The sequence below is a fragment of the Histoplasma capsulatum genome, assembly GCF_000150115.1.
Source record: "Histoplasma capsulatum G186AR genomic scaffold supercont2.2, whole genome shotgun sequence".
NCBI lineage: Eukaryota > Fungi > Ascomycota > Eurotiomycetes > Onygenales > Ajellomycetaceae > Histoplasma > Histoplasma capsulatum.
Window position 1 is genome coordinate 2,882,343 of NW_025544802.1, and position 22,698 is coordinate 2,905,040.

Here is a 22,698-nt window from a genome sequence, read left to right on the forward strand (position 1 = left end):
TGATGCCTTTGCTGGCTTTAGTGAAGCTTGCGCAGTCATTGTTGGTAGTGGTACTTGAAGTGCTTACCCGCTAGTGGAGAGAGATCTTGTTCACCCAGATCTCCTTCCCACCATATCAAATGTCCACCCCTCCCCAGCCTTTCACTGAAGGTCAAATCCACTGACCACACAAATCCCCCAGAGTTATGGCAGCCGATAACCTCCAAGAGCGGAAATCGCATCGAATGATGCTGCGAGCCATCAAAGAATCCCTTGAACAATTAAATAACCCTTGTATCTCAGGTGCTGACCTTACGGATTTGGGTATACAGCAATTTTTGATGTCAATGTCACTAGAAAACAGGCCGCTCTTCTTTAGGCCTTACAGCGCTCTGATCCAGCCGCCGGAAATTGATACCCTCATCAATTATTACCCTGAGTTTGATGAGTCATATTTTCGAAATGCGGAAAATCTGAGCTGGTATCTAAACCAATACTTTCAGAACTGCATCCTGCCAAACCACGATCTGAATCCCCCTGGTTCATCCTATGTTGAGTTTGTTTCCCCCGCTTGATTGTTCTCAGATATAGCTTCTCACCACTCACTGTGCTTATAGTTTCGGAAGCTTCAAATTTGGGAAGTTGATGGATGTATCCAAACATCCCCGGTGGCAGGTGCAGGCAGCCTGGAATATAGCGCACGCGACGGTCCCCCATATGAAAGTCCTGATGTACAGTGGAATAATTGGAAATAGGGATGAACTCTTTCGTGGAGAGCTACTAGCCATTATTGATGTGATGTGTCGGCGGCTAAACACGAAGTCGCTTCGCCCGCATATCATTGCTCCTGTAAGCCTTTTCAAGAAATGTCTTGCAAAGAGTGGCATAAAATGCTAACACTTCCCTTCACAGGTTTTGTTGTTTTCTGTGGTAGGAATGCACCATATCCGGGTCCTGGAGGCATATTTCAATGGCAAGGAGCTTGTGGTGCGTGCCACTGGACTGTATGACTTGGAGCACCGGAATCACAAACTTTTGATTCAGCTATCAAAGTGGTGGCTGGGCCATGCAAGTGATAGGTCGACGAAAGAGTATTAAATTTCAATACAGTTACATGATTGTTTATTTCTTTATTCATCTGCTAGTGAAGGCGTTCTCTAATGACTTTAGCTAATCTGATATAAAAAATGTTTTAAGATGGATTATTCAGTTTATAATAACTATTATTAGACGGAGCAAAGCGAAGTCTCTAAAAATCATACAAAGCTCTGAGGGGGGGACAAAAGTTGCTTCAGATTACTATCGGCATCGATCTGCTACTAGACCGAGACGCCGCCCAAGAAGAGAACCATGCGATCGGCTGGCCCTGCAGGCCAGGAGAATTGTGGAAAGCGGCAGCGGCGTTTTTGAAGGACACAGCGACCAGAGATGGATCAGTAAAGGGAGGTGCAGTCTAATGTGGTTCCGAGACCAGCGACAACTGGGCCCGGCGGGCTGGGCGCCCCGTTAACCAGCACAAAAGATATAGTTATCTATTTTAATCACTAATCTAAATATCAACAGTTAGTTAATGAAAGATATTTGTACTTTTAATCAAAAGAGAAGAATTCTCTAAATTATTAAAGTATTTAAAAATATATATATTTCTGGATATTAATGCTACTGTATTATGTATAAGTATATAATATCTCTCGCTTCAATCTAACGGATCAATTATACTGAATCGCCAGCTTAGTTGTCTACATTCCATTCAATGCGACAGGTAAATGCTATTGTTGTTGCAGACGACCATGGGACTTGTAATGACCTATATCCCCGGGAATATCGTCAAGCTGCGAGCTGGCAACATGAAGCCAATGAATGCTAGTCCCGCCCCCTTCACCGCGAGCGTAGGGTATATGATCCTGCGTCAACAGATTCGTCTGCTACGAGCGGAAGTTATATTACGCTAAACCAGATATGACTAGCATTAAACTCTACAGGGCTAATAATCAAGAGCCAATCACTGGCTGGATGTGACTGCTGTCATCGATTCCAACATCCGCGTCCCTTCACCAGCCGCAGTCGTAACGTGTGTAGCTGCGGCGTGGAGAGAACAACCAATGCAGGAAGGGGACTTTTAGCCTATTTAAATTCCGTCATCTTGATTAAAGGGCCTATTTGGCGTTTTGTCTCTGGGCAATATTTCGATGACCCGGACCCCTCCCCCCGCCCCTGATTTTCCAAGAGCTTATTTCTGATGGCTCAGGGCGGCATGGAAATCGATATCCTGCCCTGTCCATTCTGTGATTTTTCTGATTCTGATCCTTATTTCCTAACTCAACATGTAGAGCTTTGCCATCCTGAAAATGGAACATCTCCGTTCATTGCGATCGAGGAACCCCGTGCCAGTGCTCAGGATTTGAATCACAGCAACACTGACAAAAAGGATTCCCCCGTAGATTATACAGGGCCCGTTGCCAATGATGATGATCCACTCAGTGGCTACGTTGACTGCCCTCATGGATGCGGCGAAATTATCTCTACCGCTGAGCTTTCAAGTCATCTGGACCTTCATATAGCTGAAGAAATGGCTTTTGAAGATGCATCTGGTGGCGTGGTTTCCAAGTGTGAATCCGAGGGGGAGGAGATTGATGCAAATACAGATTATATACACGACGATATCGAAAGTCGATTTTCTACAAAGCTACCCAAGGAGCTTCGCAACAGAGACAATATTCTCCAACCAAAATCTTCTCGCAAGGGTTCCCATAGAGATTCAAAGGCAGCATTAGGTCCATCGGAAAAAAAGAAACGCAAATCAAAACGAGGGAGCCGTGATGCTGCTGGAAGTTTTCTGCGTCGACTTGGAGTAATTGACTTTCCCCTTTTCTTGCCTCGCTTCATATACTCCATCAGCTTGCTGATTCATCTCATTCTCCCACCCAGAGATCGGAATTAGGACCATACGCACACGAAAAGCAAATGCCATCATGGCTAAGGAATATGTTGGAAGAAGGCGCAAAAGTCACCGTATCTAACCAGATTCAAACAGACGGCACTCTCCGCAGGGTTGAACATGTGGCTAACGAGATGTCAAATCTTATCCCGGTTCTTGCTCGACTTTGCGAATTGGATGAAACAGTAGAGCAGGTATTCCTCTGCCACCCCACCGTCCGACATGTATTCAAGATGCCTAAAGAAGGCGGCTTTTGCGGGTATAGAAATATCCAGATGCTGGTTTCCCATATCCAAGATACCCGTGCCGATGGCTACGAACAATTTCCTGGAAGGCTCCCTACAATCTTGCGGTTACAGGACCTTATTGAGCAAGCCTGGGACTTGGGTTTTAACAGTAATGCGCAAATAGAAACAGGGGGGATTAAGGGAACAAGGAAATATATTGGGACTTCCGAGGTATTTAAAATATTTCGACAAAAAAAAGGCTGAGTAACGGTGGATAGTGATATGCATGTTTTTACTGATTCATGATCAGGCTCAAGCCCTTTTTCTTAGTTTGGGGGTTAAGTATGTACCCAATTCCACTAGCCGGCTGTCATTCTTTTGACCGAGTAATCTAACCCATTTGGCTAGGTGCGAGGCTGGCGCCTTCGGTACTACACAAGATATTTCTGCTTACCAAGCCCTTCTTGATGATATATTAGCATACTTCCTCCAAGCCTGCCCGACAAATGGCGAAAGGATAAACCAAACAGAGTTACCGCCTATCTATCTCCAGCACCAAGGTATCCAGGCCACAACAGAAGCAGCGTCGACAACATATCCCTACTAGAAGTTTTCACACTAATATATTAATGCTTTGGCAAAATATTAGGGCACTCTCTGACAATCGTTGGTTTCGAAATACGTAAGAGTGGAAGCCCCAACCTCCTCGTCTTCGACCCGATGTTCAAAACGTCACCCGCAATTGAGAGACTTATTGGCAACATCCGAGCGAGGCCACAGGACCCACGTTGCCTTATAAAGGCGTACCGGCGGGGTCCCGGCTACCTCCACAAGTACAAGGAGTTTGAAATTCTCAAGTGAGTTGATCTCCTTTCTTTTCCCCCTTTACATATATATACTTTTTTAGGTGTATTGATGGGAATTTACCACTAACAAAGGTAAAATAGGTTGTCTCCATCAATGAGATGGGAGATTCCATTGGAGCCAGAAAAATAAGGGCGCGCTGGCTAACACTGCATATTTTTCCACCTCCAATTTTACTTCCCCCGCACAAACTAAGGCGATGATCTCTTTGAGAGAATGTTTGTCATGCTTGTTTCAGGTCATTGACGGTTGCAAAGTATTGATTTATAAATTATTTATCAGGGGAGTTTCCATTTTGAGTTTTCGTTTGAGTCCTGTTTTTTCCTATATTCACACATGTAAAGGTTATCCCTTAGATTCGGCGTTTTAGTTTGGTGCTTTTCCACCGATGACGATCGAGTCAGATAAGTTTTCAAAGTTCCTTGTGTATGGCACATATAGCGTAAATTTTAAATTTAGCCTGTAAACTACACGTGATTCTGTATTAGATATCGGACAAATTACGCCCAAACAGTTTTATATTATTTTCTTTTCAGCATCGCAATATCTCCCGCACATTCCTTGTCCTTCTTCCTTTCCTACATCTAACTTTATCATCCGCCGCACGCACTCGCAAAACAAAAATGAGGACACTCCCTAATATTATCATCACTGGCACGCCTGGCGTAGGCAAAACTGTCCATTGCGAGCAGTTAGCTCAGGACACGGGCCTGCGACACCTGTCAATTAACCAGGTAGTGAAGGAGCACAATTGCCATGAAGGATATGACGATACATTTCAAAGTTATATTGTGGATGATGATAAGGTATGTATACGACGTGCTTCTCTTATAATTTTTTTATGATATCTACTCTCGATGCAAGTAAGGGCGGGGATATAGGGCTAATGTGAAATGCGAATGCGTTTGCGGTGGTGTAGCTCCTGGATGCGATTGAAAAGGATGTGCCAAAGGGCGGGTATCTTATTGATTGGCATGCCTGCGACCTCTTCCCCAAGTCTTGGATTGACCTAGTCGTGGTTATCCGGTGCAATTCTACTTCTATATTATATGACCGGCTTGCCGCCAGGTGAGCTGAATTTTATTGTGCCCTCTGTTTCCTCACAAGTATATGGAAGATCGTTAGAAAGGGATAGAAGGACTAATGAGTTTATTTATTTATTGGTTGCGGTTAATCACAGAGGCTACTCGGAGCTCAAATTGCAGGAGAATCTTGACGTGGAAATATTCGATGTACTCCTCCAAGAGGCTAGGGAGTCATACGATGAGGAGATCGTTGTTGAATTGACGAGCGAGAATGATGAGGACATTGAAAGTAATTGCGCGCGTATCGAAGCTTGGATAGATTCTTGGAAAAAGGCTCGTGTGGAAAGCTCCGGCTGAATAGAACCTCTTTTCGCCTCCTAAAGTTCTAAGATATATGGCAGAATATCAAGGATATGTCTCCGCGAGCCATTGCTTCAACTTCGCAAGCGCCTTGTATCGATGGGAGATAAGGTTCTAGATTGTTGCAAACACTCAGCGTCAATACGGTCAGATATATTTTCTGACAATCCAGCGTTGGGTAGACATGGTTGGACTCCTTTTTCCCTCCCTACCTTTTCGTCCTTGTCCATCTCCGCGAACGTATTCCCCTCATACTCGAATATGGGATCCCAACCTACGCGGTGCAATCATGGTCAGCTCATTCAATCCTTTGTTCGCTGGTTTAAAAAGGGAAGGGGATGTGACGGCCCTATTGGGTAAACGGGGCTATACCGAATTTCGCCAGGCCCCTGGCTGGGACCATTCGACCCTACCATAAGGAAAATTCACATGTCAGGATGAAATTACGATCTACTGGGCCTCTATATCAACAATTTCCTAGACGGTTCGGATTGAGAAGCAGAATGATAACAATACCTCAGTCTTTCCTTGAAAAATGATTGGCTCCGCACCTGGTCCACTGGAAAACGCAAACGTGCACACTGCTACGATGGATTTGTCTTCATATGGATCCAACAACTTATTAAGCCCGTCGTGACCTAGGGCTTCGAGAAACCACTTGCTACAACTTTGTTGTCAGTTTCAAATTTCTTGTAATTCGTCACCACCCCAGCGTAAACGTCTGTTTTATAGAGTGTGCACATGTATATAAGGGACACAGGGAAATCAAAAGGGACGTTGCTTGGTGCTTGATAAGGATGAAGTCGAAAAGGACAGAGGAAACTCCTTACATATATGGCCCCGGCAGCCCTTTTAATGCATTGAACTCCAGAGCTGTATCCTCCGTCAACGCTGGCCCTTGTACCTATCCATTTCAATATCACCCAGAATTTAGCTAGGTGGCCTGTATTATTTATTTTTTTTAAAAAAATCAAATCAAACCATCCCAATGTGATAGGGGAAAAAATCCGCAAAGGTGGTATATTAGATCATTTGAAATAAATCTATCTCCGACATATTCATTGACCATAATTAAAAATCAAACTCCAGCACATACCGTCTCTGCTGCTTTACGGCATTTCTCTTTTGCAATCTCTTCAATCGAACCCTGTATCTCAGGCACATCGATAGCCCGATTCTGCACTTCTATGGTATCCCCTAGAATAGCTTGGACTTCAGCTAGTTTATTTTTGTTGCCTGTGATGAAGTTGATTGTTTTCATGGTGGAGGGCAGAAGATGGTGATCGGATTATCCGCTAAGTGATATTGGTTAAGTGGAGGATGGGCCAGATATTTTCTTCTGGAGTTAATTTCGTTTGTCTTGTTTCAGATAAATACTCACTGGGAGGGGGCTTGTTGTGTGAGGAATGTGCTGTACTTTGTAGAAAATTTAAGAAAGAACAATTGATTTGGGAGATTTCAAGCTCTTATCAGATGAGATACGTTTATCGAAAAAGCGTTGCCAAGAATCTTCTTACCCACCCATTACATCATTGCATCTCTCAACTGTGATCTCGTACGTGAGGAAAATTCAAAATTAGTATAACTAGTTAAATTAGGGAATGAGTGTTTTCCTAGAATCTAACAATAAACATCTCGCTATCTATGTAATTTCGGCTAGGCTGGCAAAATGGGATCTAGAATACATTACATATGTGCTATCTCGCAAACAAAATGGGGCAAACCTGGCTTGATTGATATAAAGAGAAGCTGGAATCCCGTGTTCTTGGAACTCGAGATTCCCTGCCTGCCACTCCAAAGCACCCAAAAAAAACTGGCAAAATTAGTTTTACCTCAACCACATCAAATCAAAGAATTTCTTAGAAAATAATGCGAAACATCGCTAGCAAAATTATATATGGAGTCCAGTTGAGAGAGTATATCTTCTAGCGCATTGTTGGGGAAGACGGGTGGGAGTTTGTTGTTAATTTGTGTGTAGGACACCAGGGAAGACTTATAGCAACAACAATAGCAGGAGACCATAACACAAGCGGAGTAAGAATTACATTGGGGTACAGGAGAACGGTGGGGTTTCGATTGAGTTTTGCGGAATTGAAAAAGGAAATGGATGTAGACAAATTCCTCATAGCAAACAAAACAAAACCAAGTAGAATTTAAATGAGGGAAAAACGAGAAACATCGGGTTTGTCAAAAGGCGCGGTGAGAGGCCGAACGGCGAAGCAAGAAAGATAAATAATATTCAATGAGCAACGGACGGAGGGAGCGGTCTTTGAAAATCGCTTCCACTCATCCAAGGTCTATAGAGCGGGCAGCGACTCAGACGCCGAATTTGGGAGAGTAGATGGATACAATTAAATCACCATAATCGAGGCGGGCTCCCAAATACTATTAAGGATAGATACACACAAGGGATGAGCAATTGGGCACGCGGGGGAAATGAAGATGAAATGCGTCGCTATTTTATTTATGAGGAATCGCTGGGGGCGTCGGGGCCATCAGCCATGTCAAGCTTCTCTTGCTGTGCCATTGCTTGTATGGAGACAATCTCTGCAAGGCGTTTTAGACGGGGTGTTTGGAGCCCTAATGGTTTATGTTAGTATAGCTCAAATCATATCATTGGGGTGCCTTGCACTGGGTATGTGTAGATATAGATCTTACATGATGGGGTATATGTTTCCAAAGCATTAATTGAGCGTGGCTCGGCGATTTCATAGGGCCCGCTATCTTCTATGTCAACAGCGGTTAAGAGGAGGACATCACTCTTTTCAGTGACGCGAGAGGCAACAGCTTTCATGATTTCGCCGTTAATAGGCTGTTCGTAGTCGGCGACCAGGTACTGGTTGAGGAGCTTTTGAATTTGATTTGGCGAGAGCCTATTGGAGAAATATGATTAGAACCTTGAATTATGTAGAAAGGGATACGGCGGGAACGACGATTTACTTACATCCAGCAAATATCTTGAATGATCTCGATATCGTTGAGAGTTGCCTTCTTGAGCTGAAGCAATTTCGTCGCTTGCTAAAATAGGGGATTCATTAGCCGAAAATCCACATTCGCCAGAGAAACCATGAACTTACCATGAGGTGTTCGAGCTGCAGGGTTCCTTCCGGCATGTCATGGCTCTTGCACCATTCCTCAATCCGAGTGATATTGTAATTGATCTGTAGACCACGCTTCCAGGACAAGAAATTTCTTCTCATTAGGAGATCGTTGAATGCCGTGACGCCGACAAGACGGAGTAGCTCATTGACTGTTTGCAAGATGATCGAGTCCTCAAGATAGTACGCCTTCATCGCCTTGTATACATTGTTAAGAAGGCTCAAGAGATTGTCCATACTGTAAGCAGGGGTGTTAGATGGGAGGAGTTTCCCGAGGAAGCGGTTAGTTTCATTGGTAACGAATCCTGGAAGTGATTGCGACTCGATAATTGCGGGGACAACCATCTTGTAAAGTTTTTGTTTCAAAACTTTCATCCAAGTGTGGTATATATTGAATTCCAAGCTCTCTAGATCATGTTTCACAATTTCCAAAAGACGATCGTATTCGTAGCTATCGGTTTTCTGAGCCGCATACCAATCCTCAGCCAGGAAAACAAAGGATAGCATCTCGTGAACGTTGGAAAGCCAGAACGCGCCAGGGTTAATTGCATCTTCACCTTCATGCTGCAGGACGTCTTGCTGAATAGATTGCATTACATTAGCAAGGAAGCGTTCGGATTCCTTGACAAAGCCATTATTCCACATCTCGGACGTAACAAGATTAATAAGGTATGATGGGAAAAGAACCTCTTTCTCGGTTGGTGGTGGAGTAGAGCCAGGAAGAGGAATTTTAAGGTTGCGGATAAGACCAATCGTAACTTCGTCGTTGAGCTCGTCTTCTTCAGATAACAGCGTCTCCAGTTCCATTTCAATAGAGTCCACTCCTGGAGCAAAAGTAGAACCAGATAGATTGGAACGGCGGCCAGCGCTAGGCACAGCCATCGATACTGGCCGTGGGTTATAAGCACCGCTGAACCGATCGACGTCTATCTTCTCCGTGCCAGCACTCCGTCTCTTCGGCTTGGGCTTCTTGGATGAAACCAGATTGATTAACCCAGTAATACCAGGTTGAGAGGTGACCCCGTTCTGAAGATCTCCACTAACCCCATTGACAGGTACAGCCCTCTTAGCAAGCTCTAATTCATCTTGTAATTCAGTGATTAACTGGCGAAGGGATTCTTTCTCGACTTCGTGGTCAGCATTGGCTTGTCTCAGTTTTTCAAGCTCGGCAGTTGCCACCTTGAGAGATTCGCGCGACACCTTTTCTTCTTCCTGTAGTCGCTTGACGGTGGCCAATGCCTCGGCATGGTTGTGTTGCAATTTATTCATGTCTTCTTCCAAGGCAGTCAACTGTGCAGCGGCAATACCAGCTTGGTTCGCCTCGGCTTGTAGCTCTCGGCTGCGAGCTTCCAGTGCATTGTGTCGACTTCTCCAGGATTTGAGCTGGCTGTCATAATTCTCGAGTTGTGTTGTAAGAGTTTTGTTCTCTCGCTTAAGAGTCCCAAGGGATTGAGTAAGTTCAACGACCTTGTTTTCTAGTTTATAAGAGATTTGTTTAAGATCCCTTGCCTCTTCACGCAACTTCTTGTACTGAAGCCGTGCCTTTCTTCCTCTGTAAAGATTCTGAATAATAATGACTTTCTTGCGGTATTGTCTCCAAGCACGGATTGAACGCCAGGACCGGAATGCACGCTGAATGGTCTTGGCTGCATTTCCAAGGATGGTATCCATGATGTTGCGCCGGCAAAGGTAGCCTTTCGCAACGGATTCGAAAAGAACGATATTGTTCCGAATACTGACATAATGCTTTCGCTCCTTCTGACCACGCCAAACTCTTTGAATTGTTGTGGCGGCTTTAATACAACGAATCTCCTCGGCGCGCTGTCTCGCCAAGAACCCCCTGATCACGCTTTGTGTAGTAAGGATAGACTCGCGAGCCTCAAGGTATCTGCGGCGATAGTACTTGCATTTCAAGTTCTTCTGAATCATTGTTGCACATTCGTTCAACCGTGAAGTGCGGAGATTCTCAAGGAAAGCAAGCATGCCTGCTCGGAAAAAGATCTTTGTCAAGCCGAGCTGGTATTTATCTTGCTGATGGCTGGCATCGCCAAGAGCTTTTCGTAAAATTGCATGACCCATGTCACGAATCTCAGACGTCCATTGAGAAGAGTGGCAGAGCATGTAGTACCGGAGAGCAAATTCTTCGTATGTCCAGCGGGTCGGGTAGCCAGCGCAGCTTATCCTAACCGTTTCAAGTACACCACACGCCCTCAACTGACTAAGAACCATGGGCCCTTCAAACTTCCACGCTTCCTTGCCCTCATTAGGTTTTATACAGCGAATATAATGAACATCAGTCGAGTTGATGGTGTTCATAAGCTCAATCAAAGATGACTTGAAAATGCCGCCAAGCGTAGGTTTGCGATTGACTGCAACACCGATCTTCCGCCCTGGTGCTGCAACTGGACGTGAGGACACTGCCGCGGAGTCCTTCTCACGTACAGCGGAGGCTGCTTCGAGAACGGCTTTGACAAAGCCGTTGGAGGATTTACGGAGTATTTCCATATGCTCATCCGGAACAGTGTCCCTGTTCTTTTCAATAAATCCATCAGATTCATACGTGACATCGACAGCGTAATGGCACACAGTGAAGGCAGACTTTCCGAATCGAGGTTTCTTGTAGAACTTTTGTTTATTTGACCCAAAGTGGTGATGCAACTTTGTAACGAATTGATCATCAGAGCCCATTGGTAACCGAGACTCTTCATCCAGCAAGGATAGGACTCCGAGCTTTCCTTCAATAAGATCAATGCATGGTTGATTGTCTGAGAAATCAATAAATTTCCAATCGATTTCTTCCCTGACATACTCCTCCTGCTCGAGTTTGAACACATGCTGGTTGAATTCTTGCTGCAACTTCTCGTTGGCATAATTGATGCAAAATTGTTCGAAGGAGTTTTTGGCGAAATGTTCGAAACCATAAATATCTAGAACTCCAATGAAGGAATTTACCCTGTTTAACACATCTTCCGTAGCTAGCCCGCGGTTAATGGTTTCCACTAACCAATCGAACAAGCTTGAGTAAATGAATTTCGCAACGGAATCTCGGACAACTACAGCCTGTTGCTGGGTAAGATTCGATGTAATTTTCTCGCCGCGAGTGATAAGTTGCTTTTTCACAATCCATTTTGAGAACTCGCCCGCTTCTATACCCAGCATCTCGCATGCGCGCACAAGAGACGGTTCCGTGGAAGAAAGAGAAGAATCACTTCGAGTGGCCTGAATTTTAACATTTCCTAGGTGTAGGAGAGCAGCTAGGATGCGGAATATATCAGTCTGGGTCTCCTTTGCTACACCTATTGTCGTAAGTGATTTCCTTGTGGCGTCAAATTCGGCTTTATCGTCAACCCCATCAATCATTGGAGCACCTCCTTGATTCAGATACTCGAATTCTTCAATGGGCAAGAGGCCCAACTCTTGCCGTTCCGAGTCCGTAGCTCCAACAACTAGTTGGTAGAAAATATGGTAATTTCTCTCTTTCAGAGGTTGGAAGACAAGTCTTGAACGCTCAAGGAGATATGTTCTTATTTTCGCGCCAATAATATTTGTCTTGTCGTCAAACATAATCTCAATGTATTTTCCGAATCGGGAAGAATTGTCGTTACGTGTAGTCTTTGCATTTCCGAACGCCTCCATGACCGGATTTGTTGCCAAAATTTGCTCCTCTGTCTCACTAATTGAATCCGCCCTTCCCGCATTGTATGATCCCTGGTTGGGAGTCCCTCTCGTGGCAAAATATCTCATGATATATTTCGCACTCACAGTCTTTCCTGCTCCGGATTCGCCGGACACAACGATCGTTTGATTTCGGCCGTCTCTCAACATATCACTACATTTGTGTATTTCCGAAATCAGAAAATAGACACTAGATCAGCATCAACAGGTAGACGGATATTTACTCACGAGAATGCTTCCTCAGCAATAGCAAAAAGATGAGGAGCTTGTGTGGCCCGCTGTTTCCCGGCATATACCTGAACCATCTGCGGGACGTAGAGCGAATCGACCCGAGCAAACGGATTCGTTGCGATGAGAACAATACCGCTGTATGTATATATTTCCTTTTGAGCATATCGGAGCTTGATGGCTTGTAGCACTATATAGCAGATCCGTCAGAGAGGAATAGATCTCCAAGTATGGAGATATCGCGACACGAAACGTACCAGCTGGTTCGTTCAAATGGGATAGATTCGTCAGGTCCTCACTGGCCTCCAACATGGATGGATTCATTAGCGGTGGAAGGGATCCATTGTTGTCAAGTTGCAATTCAGCTTCTGTCGTTTCGATTGTCTTGGTCTGTTATTTTTTGGCGAGGCAAAATAGGATTTTTGTCAGTAATATTTCCAGGTGTAAAGTTGTACAATCATAAACACGAGTATATATGTACAGAGCTTCAATGGAAATGGGAATTATGCTAACCTCTCCGTTTTCCAGGGAAAAGACCAGAACGACTTTGTCCCCATCCACCAACTTCTCAACAAGCTCAGAGCCTACCCATCCTTCTGTCGGGTCCGGCTGCCATGCCCGGGTACCGACGTCGAATATGTGAACCATGTTTGCAAACTGCAACTCCAACACCACAACACGGACAGATCGTTAGATACGCTTTCCGTACCGAGCACCGGAGGTGTTTTATCCAGAAATTCGAAATGCCCGCGGTGCAAGACTGATGATGGATTGAGTTTGACAGTTCGCGTTCCCGCATTCAAAATCGAGGCCAAAACGACGACACCAACAGGATAACAAGAGATTAATGTGAAACGGGTTCGCCGTGAGAAAGGCCAGCAAACGGTGTGCAGCCCAAGGCAATTGAAGTTGCACGCTGTTCTGATTCGTAAGGGCCCCCTCAAAAAAAAAAAGAAAGATTGCCTAGATGGTGCTGGAGAACCAAAAACCGCCAGGGTTTCCAGACAGACGGATAGACAAGCAAGCAAAAACGAAAACGACAGTCCAGGGGGCAGCAAGCCAAATGAACAAGCCTGTTGTTAAGGTTGGGGTGTTTTAGCGAGCTGGGACTGCCCCTGAGCAGTGCTGTGATGGTTCCAGCGGGAGAGTTTCGAGCCTCCGTGGCACGGAGTGGAGAGCCACGTGATTCCCACACGAGCCTGGAAGCCGGGAGATGTTTGGGAACAGGACGATCGTTGTTTCAAAAATATAGGATTGTGTTTGAGATTTTGCTCTAAAGACGTGCATTTATTGTTTCATTATTCGCATCATACATTGTACTGTGCATGTGCACATTCATCAAATTGAAATGTATCCCTCCATGTAGATATAGACCTATTCATACATAAACTTATCTGTCAAAACTAACTACCACATCAGCAGAAACGAGCAGGTGATATTACAAATTTCTTTGCTTAATTTATTCTATTACTGAGAAAAAGAACCCCCCAGAATAAACAAAAAACAGAAAAGAAGAAGCTCAAATAATGACTTTCGTTGGGTTCTGTTTGCCCAGAACTCTATTGAAAACGATCGTAAAATGGATAGGATAGGGTGAGAGGTGTGTAATAAGTACCGGAAATTCATCTCTAGCTATCATAAATACATAACAGACCAACCACACATACCAGAAAGAATAGCGGCAGAGGCGGCGCTATGTGTGTTTCCTTTCAAAGATAGGGGGGTTAGGTATGGTAATGGGCAACAGACGGAAAGAAGGGAGTGCAAAGGAACGAAGTAAGAAGAAGGACGGATGCTATTGTCCATATTATATATGTATTATTAGGCTCAATCTCGGTGCATAACGCAATAAAAAGGAAGAAAGGAACTTAAACTAGGAAAATTGCACATGGACATGAACTATGGAGCATAGTAGAGAGAAAGAGAGAGAGAGAGAGAGAGAAAGAGAGAGAGAGAGAGAGAGAGAGAGAGAGAGAGAGAGAGAGAGAGAGAGAGAGAGAGAGAGAGAGAGAGAGAAGAGAGGGGAAGAATAAACACAAACAGGTTGGTAACCATGTGGTTTAAAATTGATAAAAAAGGGAGAGGAAACGGGACTCCCAGAAGCACAAGACAAACTATTTTTATGAAGAAAAAGAAAAGAAAGAGAAAGAAAAGCCCTTCTCTAGCTCTGCTTGCATTCCGCAGCCTCTTTCTTGGGCTTCGTTCCATCGTCCTGGTAAATCTGAGTTAGCTATACGTATTCTTGGATTGGAATAGAAATCTCGAGTTTTCCTACCTCCTCATCGGTTTCGTCATCCAATTCTCCCTCCGTTCTCCGGTCCTCATCGTCGTCATCGTCGTCGTCATCCTCATCATCGTCATCGAAATCGTCCATGTCCATCTCCTCATCGTATTCCTCAAATTGAAGAGCTTCTCCGGTGAACCAGTCGACGGCTCGGGGAATGAGTTTCTCCTTGATGTCCTCACCAAGAGTGTAGTCCAACTCCAGTCGCTCTTCAATATCGGATGCCGCGTCATCGTCACCACCTGCTGGCACTTTTGGTGGGGAGAAGAAATTGAAGAACGAATCTGTGGGAACCTTGACCTTTACCACGCGGGTCTGCTTGGTACCTAGATTTCATAAATAACGACGGTTAGAATATTGATGTTTGACGCACTTGGATTGAACAAAATCCTTACTTTTATTTCGTTGCTTTTTGCTCTCGTATCGGACGGTAAGGTCCTTGCCCTCTTTCCATTCAATCTCATCGCCCTCGGCATGATCGTAAATGAAATCGCCACCGTAACCGCTTTCTTCCTGATAGTAATAGGTCTTAGAGATGGTTTTGTTGGTAAAAAACTGGTTTTCAGCAAACTCGAATATCAGGCGGAAACCAGGACGTTCGAGATATTCCATACGAATGTCGGTCAATTGTTTCAATGCCTCCTCGTCCCTGTCGGTGATCATTTCAGAAAGAGAGATATGGTTCTTCATGGCAGAGAGCCAGAACTCAGGAATACCAGCGGCTACAGGCACATCAATATCTTCCGATTTTGCTTCATCCTTCGCCTTAGAATCCCGCTCTTCGTCCTCATCTTCTGGTTTACCAGCCTGTACTTCATCTTCAGTAGGCTCAGATTGTCCGTTGACGATAGTCGCACGTTTAGCGTACAAAGGTTTAAATTTGGCAAAGTATTCCTTTTCTAGCTCGAGGACTTTTTGTTGGAATTCCGCCTCAAGTTTCGAATGCTCTTTCTGGATTCCTTTCAGGCCTGTTACACGACGACGAACGGGCGCAGGGAGAGACTCCACATAACCAGACGATCGGCCAACCAAAGACCCAAGTCTCCCCTGGATCATGGAAATCAGTTTTGGGTTTTGCGCAAAGAGCGAAGCTGCCGTTGCACGGTCGAGGTCCTCTGCAAGTCATAACACTTCAGGTTAGTTGACATAACAAAATGCTGACAATGACGAATACTCAATCACAACGAGGATGTGAATAAACACAAACCACACACCTTCTTTAATGCTGGCGACACCAGGTTGTTGGGCATGCGAGGAGATGGGAGCATTGTTAGCTGGGGTGTTTTGGGGGGTACTGTTTGTGATTGTCGATGATTAGCGGTCAGAAACGGTTTGGGGATGGAGTAGGGTGGGGTATACGTACGGGGCTGTGGGAAATTCCACTTTCTTGTTTCTGATGGGTTCCGACATCTTTCCGAGCAGGCTGGGGGGATAGAGAGAGTGCACTGGGGAGATGCTGGGAAAGGAGATGTGATGGGAGGAGAGAGTCACGAAGAGGGAGGAATTGAGATGAAGACGACCATATGTTTTGGGTTTTTTTTTCCTCAGCGGCGAAACGCATCGATGGGGTCCTTTTGGTGGGAACAATTAGCGCGGTTTTGGTTGAGGGGGCTTGGCACAGTCCAGACACGGAGTCTGCGAAAATAAACAAAATGCTAGTTAACCTGGCAGTAAAGTAAAAAGCAAACAAAGAACATGAGTGCTACGGGGGCATATACAGCGTAGATGCAGGTAGATTGGTGGGAACGCAAGACGTCCATTTGGCTGGCGAATTTCTGGAGCGTTTATCTAACTGGTGTATATAAATCATACTGCAATTAATGTAGTAACTTGAACCCATGCACAATCCAGAGGAGGAGATACCCAAGTAAGTGCCAGCAGACAATTGCTTCTAAGATACCCCCCTGTCCTTTACTTAATGATCAAAAGCCCGACATTAGTTATTAGAATAATATTACGCTCGAAAGGAGTCCAAACGCTTGCATCCATTTCTATAGATAGATCACGTGATCATATCTATCCCCAAGCCTTCTGGCGAGCAAACCTTGGGCTTTCAGAAATTTGACTTATCTAGGTCCTCCAGAAAACCCAAGCCCGTGTTGGAAAATGTTCGCCAGGGAAATAGAATTGTTTGAGGGTGAGTGAAAAGTACATGAGGATCATGGCGGGACATGAGCCTTCTGCGGAGTGGGACAGGGTTGGCGGTCCGGAGCCCCCTCTCGGCCATCGAAGATCATCAGTGAGAAGCAGGTGCGTGCTATATTACAAAACGTGTTCAAGATACACTGGCGTATAACTGACTATATGTGTAGCTCTAGTATCATATCTGATGTTGAAATGGCGCACGATGAGGTCCGTATACGGACCCTCTGACTCCCTGCCACGAGAGAAGCTGAACGAATGAATTTTGACGTTGAGATAGATCTATGCGGGGCCCGTTTCAGAGAGCATCCCCTCTAGCTCTGCCTCGTTTGTACCTCGCCGATCTCGCCGTGAATCGCAACTCAGTTTCACTTACTTCAGGGAAACCTCGGAGGTGCCGGAGTGGGCAGTTGTAGACGCCGTTGGAGATGAAGATGAAGTCGCAAGTGGGTATGCGGAAGGAAATGAGGTCAACATCGAGGAGGCACCGCTAAGTCCTAGCCGCGCTTCAATGGACTCCCGTGTTGCCAGAGATTCCTTCGATGCTCCATTGCTACATCGAGACGAGTCTCCCGAGGGTTCAGTGAGACGACAGTCCCTTGACGAGGTGACTAGCCAGAAAATATACGTCGCAACGGAAGATCTGACGGTGGTAATCGCGGGTTTCAACACTAGTATTTCTGGCTATCTCCTATACCTTACAGTCTGCTTCCTATCATGTGGTTTAGGGTACCTTCTTTTTCGATGGCTTCCCCGATGGCGTACGAGACTAATCGGCACGCCAACACCATTATGCCGATGTCAATGGGCTGTAGTCGAGGTAAGATATTTCTCTCCTTTTCTAATCGATTGACACGACTGAAACGAAGTAGGACCAATGGTCACAATTGACCGTTCACGAAGTCGTCAGCCAGCCGTATGATCGCCCGTTGTCCACGGTCTTTGGCGCTCCGGCCAAGGAGGTTGACACTCCCATATTTGATGAGGAGTATGACCCTGTTATTTCAACCCTACGGTTCTTGGATTTTCGCTATATTCGCTTTTACTACCATCCTGCCGAATACCGATTTTTGCAGTGTACCGGGTGGAAAGATCCTTCTTGGACAAGCATTAAAGCTTTGCGAATTGGGTTAACGGCGGAAGAGAGGGATTTTCGGGAACAAATATTTGGTCCGAACATAATCGATATCCAGCAAAAAAGTATCCCGCAAATCATGGTCGACGAAGTGAGTTCTCTTTTTCTTTTCTTTTTTTGTTTTAATGGTCGTGTACAACAGCTTATCTCCTCTGCTTCGAGGCTTTCCACCCATTCTACATCTTCCAGGTTGCTAGTTTGATCCTTTGGTCAATGGATCAATATTATTATTATGCGGCCTGTATTCTTCTTATTTCGGTCTTCAGTATTACAACAACGACCATAGAAACAAGATCGGTATTCTATCCCTAAAGTCCTCGACTTTTCAAAGGCTGTCCTGACTCTGAGTATCAGACAATGCGGCGTCTTAGAGAAATCTCCCACTTCGAATGTAATGTCCGAGTGTTGAGGAGTGGATTCTGTAGGAGTTTCTCTTTCCAAACCCGATTAGATTCTCCTTCCTAAAAACAGCGTTATGAGTCAGATGTTGATAATGTATAGGGAGAACTATTCAGTCACACGACCTAGCCCCAGGCGATGTGTATGAGGTTTCCGATCCATCCCTGACTCAAGTTCCATGCGATTGTTTACTCCTAAGTGGAGACTGCATCGTTAATGAGAGCATGCTGACAGGTTCGCAAACCCTCGACTTTTCGAAATAGCCATACTAAACCCGAACTAGGTGAATCCGTTCCTGTCGCAAAAACGCCAACCACAAATGAAGCCCTTGCCTCTCTCGACATCAGTGCGCCATCGGTCCAACCAAATGTCGCAAAACATTCCCTTTTCTCTGGAACAAAGATAATAAGAGCTAGGCGACCGCAAGATCCTAGGGATGACGAAGCCGTCGCATTAGCTATGGTGATCAGAACAGGTTTTAATACAACAAAGGGCGCCCTTGTTCGCTCAATGCTTTTTCCGAAGCCATCTGGCTTCAAATTCTACCGAGATTCTTTCCGGTATATTTCAGTCATGGGTACTGTTGCTGGATTTGGATTCATTGCATCTTTCATAAATTTTGTCAGATTAGGGGTATGGGAATGACTTGTTTTCTGATTAAGTTTTTCTTTCAACCTAACCGCTTTGTATCAGCTCCCCTGGCATACCATTATTATCCGTGCTCTTGACCTCATCACCATTGCTGTTCCACCCGCGCTACCTGCTACACTATCGATTGGCACAAATTTTGCCCTCTCTCGGCTCAAAAAGGAGAAAATTTTTTGCATTAGTCCTCAAAGGTAAGCCTTCAAGCGAAGAAGATGAACTCCGGTACTGCATTGCTGAAAGGCCCCTTACAGGGTTAATGTTGGCGGGAAGCTCAATGTAGTTTGTTTCGATAAGACGGGGACTCTAACGGAGGACGGTCTTGATGTCTTGGGGGTTAGGGTAATTCGCGGACCGGACTTGAGGTAAGTCAATCTCTTGACGCAAAAGAACCTGTGCTGATTCCAACCGATTCGACCTACCGTACTAGATTTAGTGACCTCCTCACCGAATCATCATCCATTCTTCCTCATCGGTCGTATGAGAGAGACCCCACGGTGAACTATCGTGCAAACAGTTATATTCTCTATACCATGGCAACGTGCCACTCCTTGCGGATTGTCGATGGCGAACTGATTGGTGATCCCCTAGATGTGAAAATGTTCCAGTTCATTGGGTGGTCATTTGAAGAAGGGAGCCATAATGCTGCAGATATAGAGATGGACCGGGACTATGGTTCTCCATCTATCGCTAGGCCACCAGCTGACTTTTCTCCTGATTATAATGATCCTGACCCAATTGTAAGTTGTTCTCCTGAATCGCTTTTCTCCCCGCTAACGATCTTACAATAGGGCAAACCATTCGAGCTCGGTGTCCTCAGGTCATTTGAATTCGTGTCCCAACTTCGTCGGTCAAGCGTTATAGCTCGACAGTTTGGCGACCCAGGTGCCTTCGTATTCGTAAAAGGGGCCCCTGAATGCATGAAAGACATATGTCTTCCCGAAAGTTGTAAGTAAATTACCGCGACTAAGGCTATATTTCCAGACTAATAAAGTTGTGAACAGTACCTCCCGATTTTGAAGATCTGCTTAGCTTCTACACCCATCGAGGTTTCCGTGTTATTGCCTGTGCAGCAAAACATTTCCAGAAGCTCAGTTGGATAAAGGTACAGAAACTACATCGTCTGGAAGCCGAATCTGATCTCGAATTCATTGGCTTCATTGTCTTCGAAAACAAGCTCAAACCTAGTTCCAAAGGTGTCATCACTGAACTAAACCAAGCTCACATTCGAAACATCATGTGTACTGGAGATAATATCCTGACAGGTGTCAGTGTCGCCCGAGAATGCGGCATTATAGACGCGTCGAGTCCATGCTTTGTACCCCGGTTTGTTGAAGGTAAGTAGATGCGGGCTCATGTTGTGTTCCAAACAAAATCACCTAACTCACTTTCAGGAAATATGTTCGACCCCAATGCGCGTCTGAGCTGGGAGAATACAGAAAACTCTGACTGTCTTCTCGATGAAAACACACTGACGGTATGCTTACCTTCCTTATCACTCCCAGGGCGATTAATTGTTCTGACAAAGCATCAGCCTATTCCTACTCGAGGTGGCACCGATCTGTCAGTGCCGTATCGCAATCCTAACTACTCTATAGCTGTAACTGGGGATATATTTCGATGGATTGTTGATTACGGCTCTACGGAAGTCCTAAATAAGGTATATTCACACGCTTCCTTTCGATAATTAAACCTAACCTGAAAAAACAGATGCTTGTTCGCGGTCAAGTGTTTGCCCGCATGTCTCCTGACGAAAAACATGAACTGGTCGAAAAACTCCAGTCTCTAGATTATTGTTGCGGATTTTGTGGTGATGGAGCGAATGACTGCGGAGCGCTGAAGGCCGCAGATGTTGGAATTTCTCTCTCTGAGGCAGAGGCGTCAGTGGCGGCCCCGTTTACCAGTCGAGTGTTTGATATATCATGCGTACCACAAGTGATCAGGTAAGTCAGCTCAAGGTACTGATGGCGGGCTCCATGCGCTAATGCAGCATAGGGAAGGAAGAGCGGCCTTAGTCACAAGCTTCTGTTGCTTTAAATTTATGAGTTTATATTCCGCCATCCAGTTCACTTCTGTGAGCTTTCTATATACTTCAGCATCCAATCTAGGAGACTTCCAGGTAAGCCCAGTCAGGTACCAAACCCAATTGGAGACTGCTGATCCGCGAATAGTATTTATTTATCGACCTTCTCTTGATCCTGCCCATTGCAATATTTAGTGAGTTTTCACTGCTGACGGTATTCTGTTTCACCTGGCACTTATTAACCGTTGTTTTAGTGGGTTGGATTGGACCAAGCTCTATTCTTTGCCGCAAGGCTCCGACCTCAAATCTAGTTTCCCTCAAAGTTCTAGTTCCGCTTCTCGGTCAAATCGGTATTTGTATCATAATGCAGTTCGTTGTTTTTGAGACTGTTCAGTTCCAGGACTGGTAAAGAACCCTCCATGATCCTTGGATATCCAACTCCTAACATTCCTCATTTCCTTTAGGTATATTCCACCGAAAAAGAAATTCAACGACACAAACGTGAAAAATTCCCAAAACACGGCACTTTTCCTTTTGTCCTGTTTCGAATATATATTTTCTGGCCCTGTAATCAGCGTAGGGCGCCCCTTCCGGCAACCAATGACTTCGAACGGTTCGTGAATTATCCTCCAACCCCTTTACTCTAGTTCACTATATCCCATTTTCTTGTCTCATCCTCTTTTTTGTTCACTGGAAGCTGATGAGGGAATAAATGCAGTACCCTTTGTCGTCACCATCATAGTTACATCTATGTTCTCCTCATACATGCTATTTGAACCAGCGAAATGGTTATTCAATTTCATGCAACTTACCGAAATGTCTACTTGGTTCAAGTTTTGGATTATGGGGCTAGCACTTGTTAACTTTTCAATCGCATGGCTTGGGGAACGATTGGTTTTCCCCAGATTGGCTCGTCTTGTTGGTCGCATTCATTGCTGGCTTCGTCCAGATCAAGCAAAACAGCGGCGTCGGTATAAGAGTCTGCTTGAAGAATCATAGACTTATTGTATAAACTTCCCTCTTTCAGGATTATATATTGTCGCAGATGTCACCACTCGAATTTAGAAGAGGTAGAAAATGGGATAGATATACGGGTTTGAGGAATTTTGCAAAAGCATATAGCTTGATTTTATGCCTTATTGAAAGCGACCATAGGAAAAGAAAGAATATGATACCCATTATATCCTCTAATGCATGCAATCCATAGCATCCATCTGCTTATCGAGAATTTGCAGTTGCTCGTTGCCTCGAACTACTATGACACTGACGATGCGTCGGGCTGTACACGACTGTATAATTCCATTCCTAGTGGAGCTCTATCTTTCTAGGAATACTCCTTTCCATTTCTCTGCTCTGAGTCATCGTAAAAAACATCAATTCAATGTTCCCAAGGGTGTTTCCAACCGAGTAGAACAGGACCGTCTTTCTTAGCGCGATACATCAACTAAAGCAATATGCATAGAGCAAGTCAGAATGTTTGAAGTAGACGTCAGTTGTCTACATAAGGATTTGTTAGCTTGAACGTACGAAAAACCACATGCTGGCTCCAAGAGCGGTCGCGGCGAATCGGTACAATGGCCGGGTTGCGCGGACTTGAATCGGATGATTTGAAGGCATGGCTGGAAGCTCTAATCAGAAAGCTTGTTCCCCGATAACAGTCAGCAAGAGCAAATGTG

The 22,698-nt window shown here is 45.0% G+C and overlaps 7 protein-coding genes across 7 annotated transcripts; 3 read left to right on the top strand and 4 right to left on the bottom strand.

Moving 5' to 3' along the window:
* Nucleotides 1-185: 185 nt before the first annotated feature.
* On the top strand, nt 186-1,077 carry HCBG_02175 (uncharacterized protein; the record flags this gene model as incomplete). Its single annotated transcript, XM_045429224.1, has 3 exons — nt 186-535; nt 597-828; nt 892-1,077. 3 exons carry the CDS (start codon nt 186-188, stop codon nt 1,075-1,077), a joined length of 768 nt encoding a protein of 255 aa, XP_045291010.1.
* A 1,141-nt stretch (nt 1,078-2,218) lies between these two features.
* Nucleotides 2,219-6,184, top strand: HCBG_02176 (DUF1671 domain-containing protein; the record flags this gene model as incomplete). The annotated part of the gene is made up of 10 exons (XM_045429225.1): nt 2,219-2,264; nt 2,430-2,830; nt 2,908-3,375; nt 3,455-3,486; nt 3,553-3,572; nt 3,794-4,001; nt 4,052-4,082; nt 4,497-4,814; nt 4,928-5,076; nt 5,189-6,184. The coding sequence occupies 10 exons, from the start codon at nt 2,219-2,221 to the stop codon at nt 5,388-5,390; spliced, it is 1,875 nt and encodes a 624-aa protein (XP_045291011.1).
* HCBG_02177 (inosine triphosphate pyrophosphatase) lies at nt 5,439-6,654 on the bottom strand (the record flags this gene model as incomplete). The annotated part of the gene is made up of 5 exons (XM_045429226.1): nt 5,439-5,507; nt 5,606-5,667; nt 5,945-6,054; nt 6,224-6,297; nt 6,490-6,654. The coding sequence occupies 5 exons, from the start codon at nt 6,652-6,654 to the stop codon at nt 5,439-5,441; spliced, it is 480 nt and encodes a 159-aa protein (XP_045291012.1).
* A 530-nt stretch (nt 6,655-7,184) lies between these two features.
* On the bottom strand, nt 7,185-13,042 carry HCBG_02178 (myosin; the record flags this gene model as incomplete). Its single annotated transcript, XM_045429227.1, has 7 exons — nt 7,185-7,973; nt 8,052-8,266; nt 8,338-8,411; nt 8,471-12,320; nt 12,395-12,584; nt 12,652-12,784; nt 12,908-13,042. 7 exons carry the CDS (start codon nt 13,040-13,042, stop codon nt 7,858-7,860), a joined length of 4,713 nt encoding a protein of 1,570 aa, XP_045291013.1.
* A 1,513-nt stretch (nt 13,043-14,555) lies between these two features.
* Nucleotides 14,556-16,088, bottom strand: HCBG_02179 (nucleosome assembly protein; the record flags this gene model as incomplete). The annotated part of the gene is made up of 5 exons (XM_045429228.1): nt 14,556-14,615; nt 14,670-15,004; nt 15,074-15,793; nt 15,893-15,972; nt 16,042-16,088. 5 exons carry the CDS (start codon nt 16,086-16,088, stop codon nt 14,556-14,558), a joined length of 1,242 nt encoding a protein of 413 aa, XP_045291014.1.
* A 751-nt stretch (nt 16,089-16,839) lies between these two features.
* HCBG_02180 (cation-transporting ATPase) lies at nt 16,840-22,021 on the top strand (the record flags this gene model as incomplete). Its single annotated transcript, XM_045429229.1, has 20 exons — nt 16,840-16,928; nt 16,991-17,030; nt 17,101-17,640; nt 17,693-18,046; nt 18,242-18,346; nt 18,471-18,588; nt 18,638-18,987; nt 19,048-19,193; nt 19,254-19,364; nt 19,430-19,739; nt 19,791-19,947; nt 20,004-20,336; nt 20,394-20,476; nt 20,528-20,659; nt 20,710-20,942; nt 20,995-21,118; nt 21,171-21,216; nt 21,277-21,427; nt 21,487-21,635; nt 21,720-22,021. 20 exons carry the CDS (start codon nt 16,840-16,842, stop codon nt 22,019-22,021), a joined length of 3,873 nt encoding a protein of 1,290 aa, XP_045291015.1.
* A 379-nt stretch (nt 22,022-22,400) lies between these two features.
* Nucleotides 22,401-22,639, bottom strand: HCBG_02181 (uncharacterized protein; the record flags this gene model as incomplete). Its single annotated transcript, XM_045429230.1, has 2 exons — nt 22,401-22,466; nt 22,550-22,639. The coding sequence occupies 2 exons, from the start codon at nt 22,637-22,639 to the stop codon at nt 22,401-22,403; spliced, it is 156 nt and encodes a 51-aa protein (XP_045291016.1).
* Nucleotides 22,640-22,698: the final 59 nt, after the last annotated feature.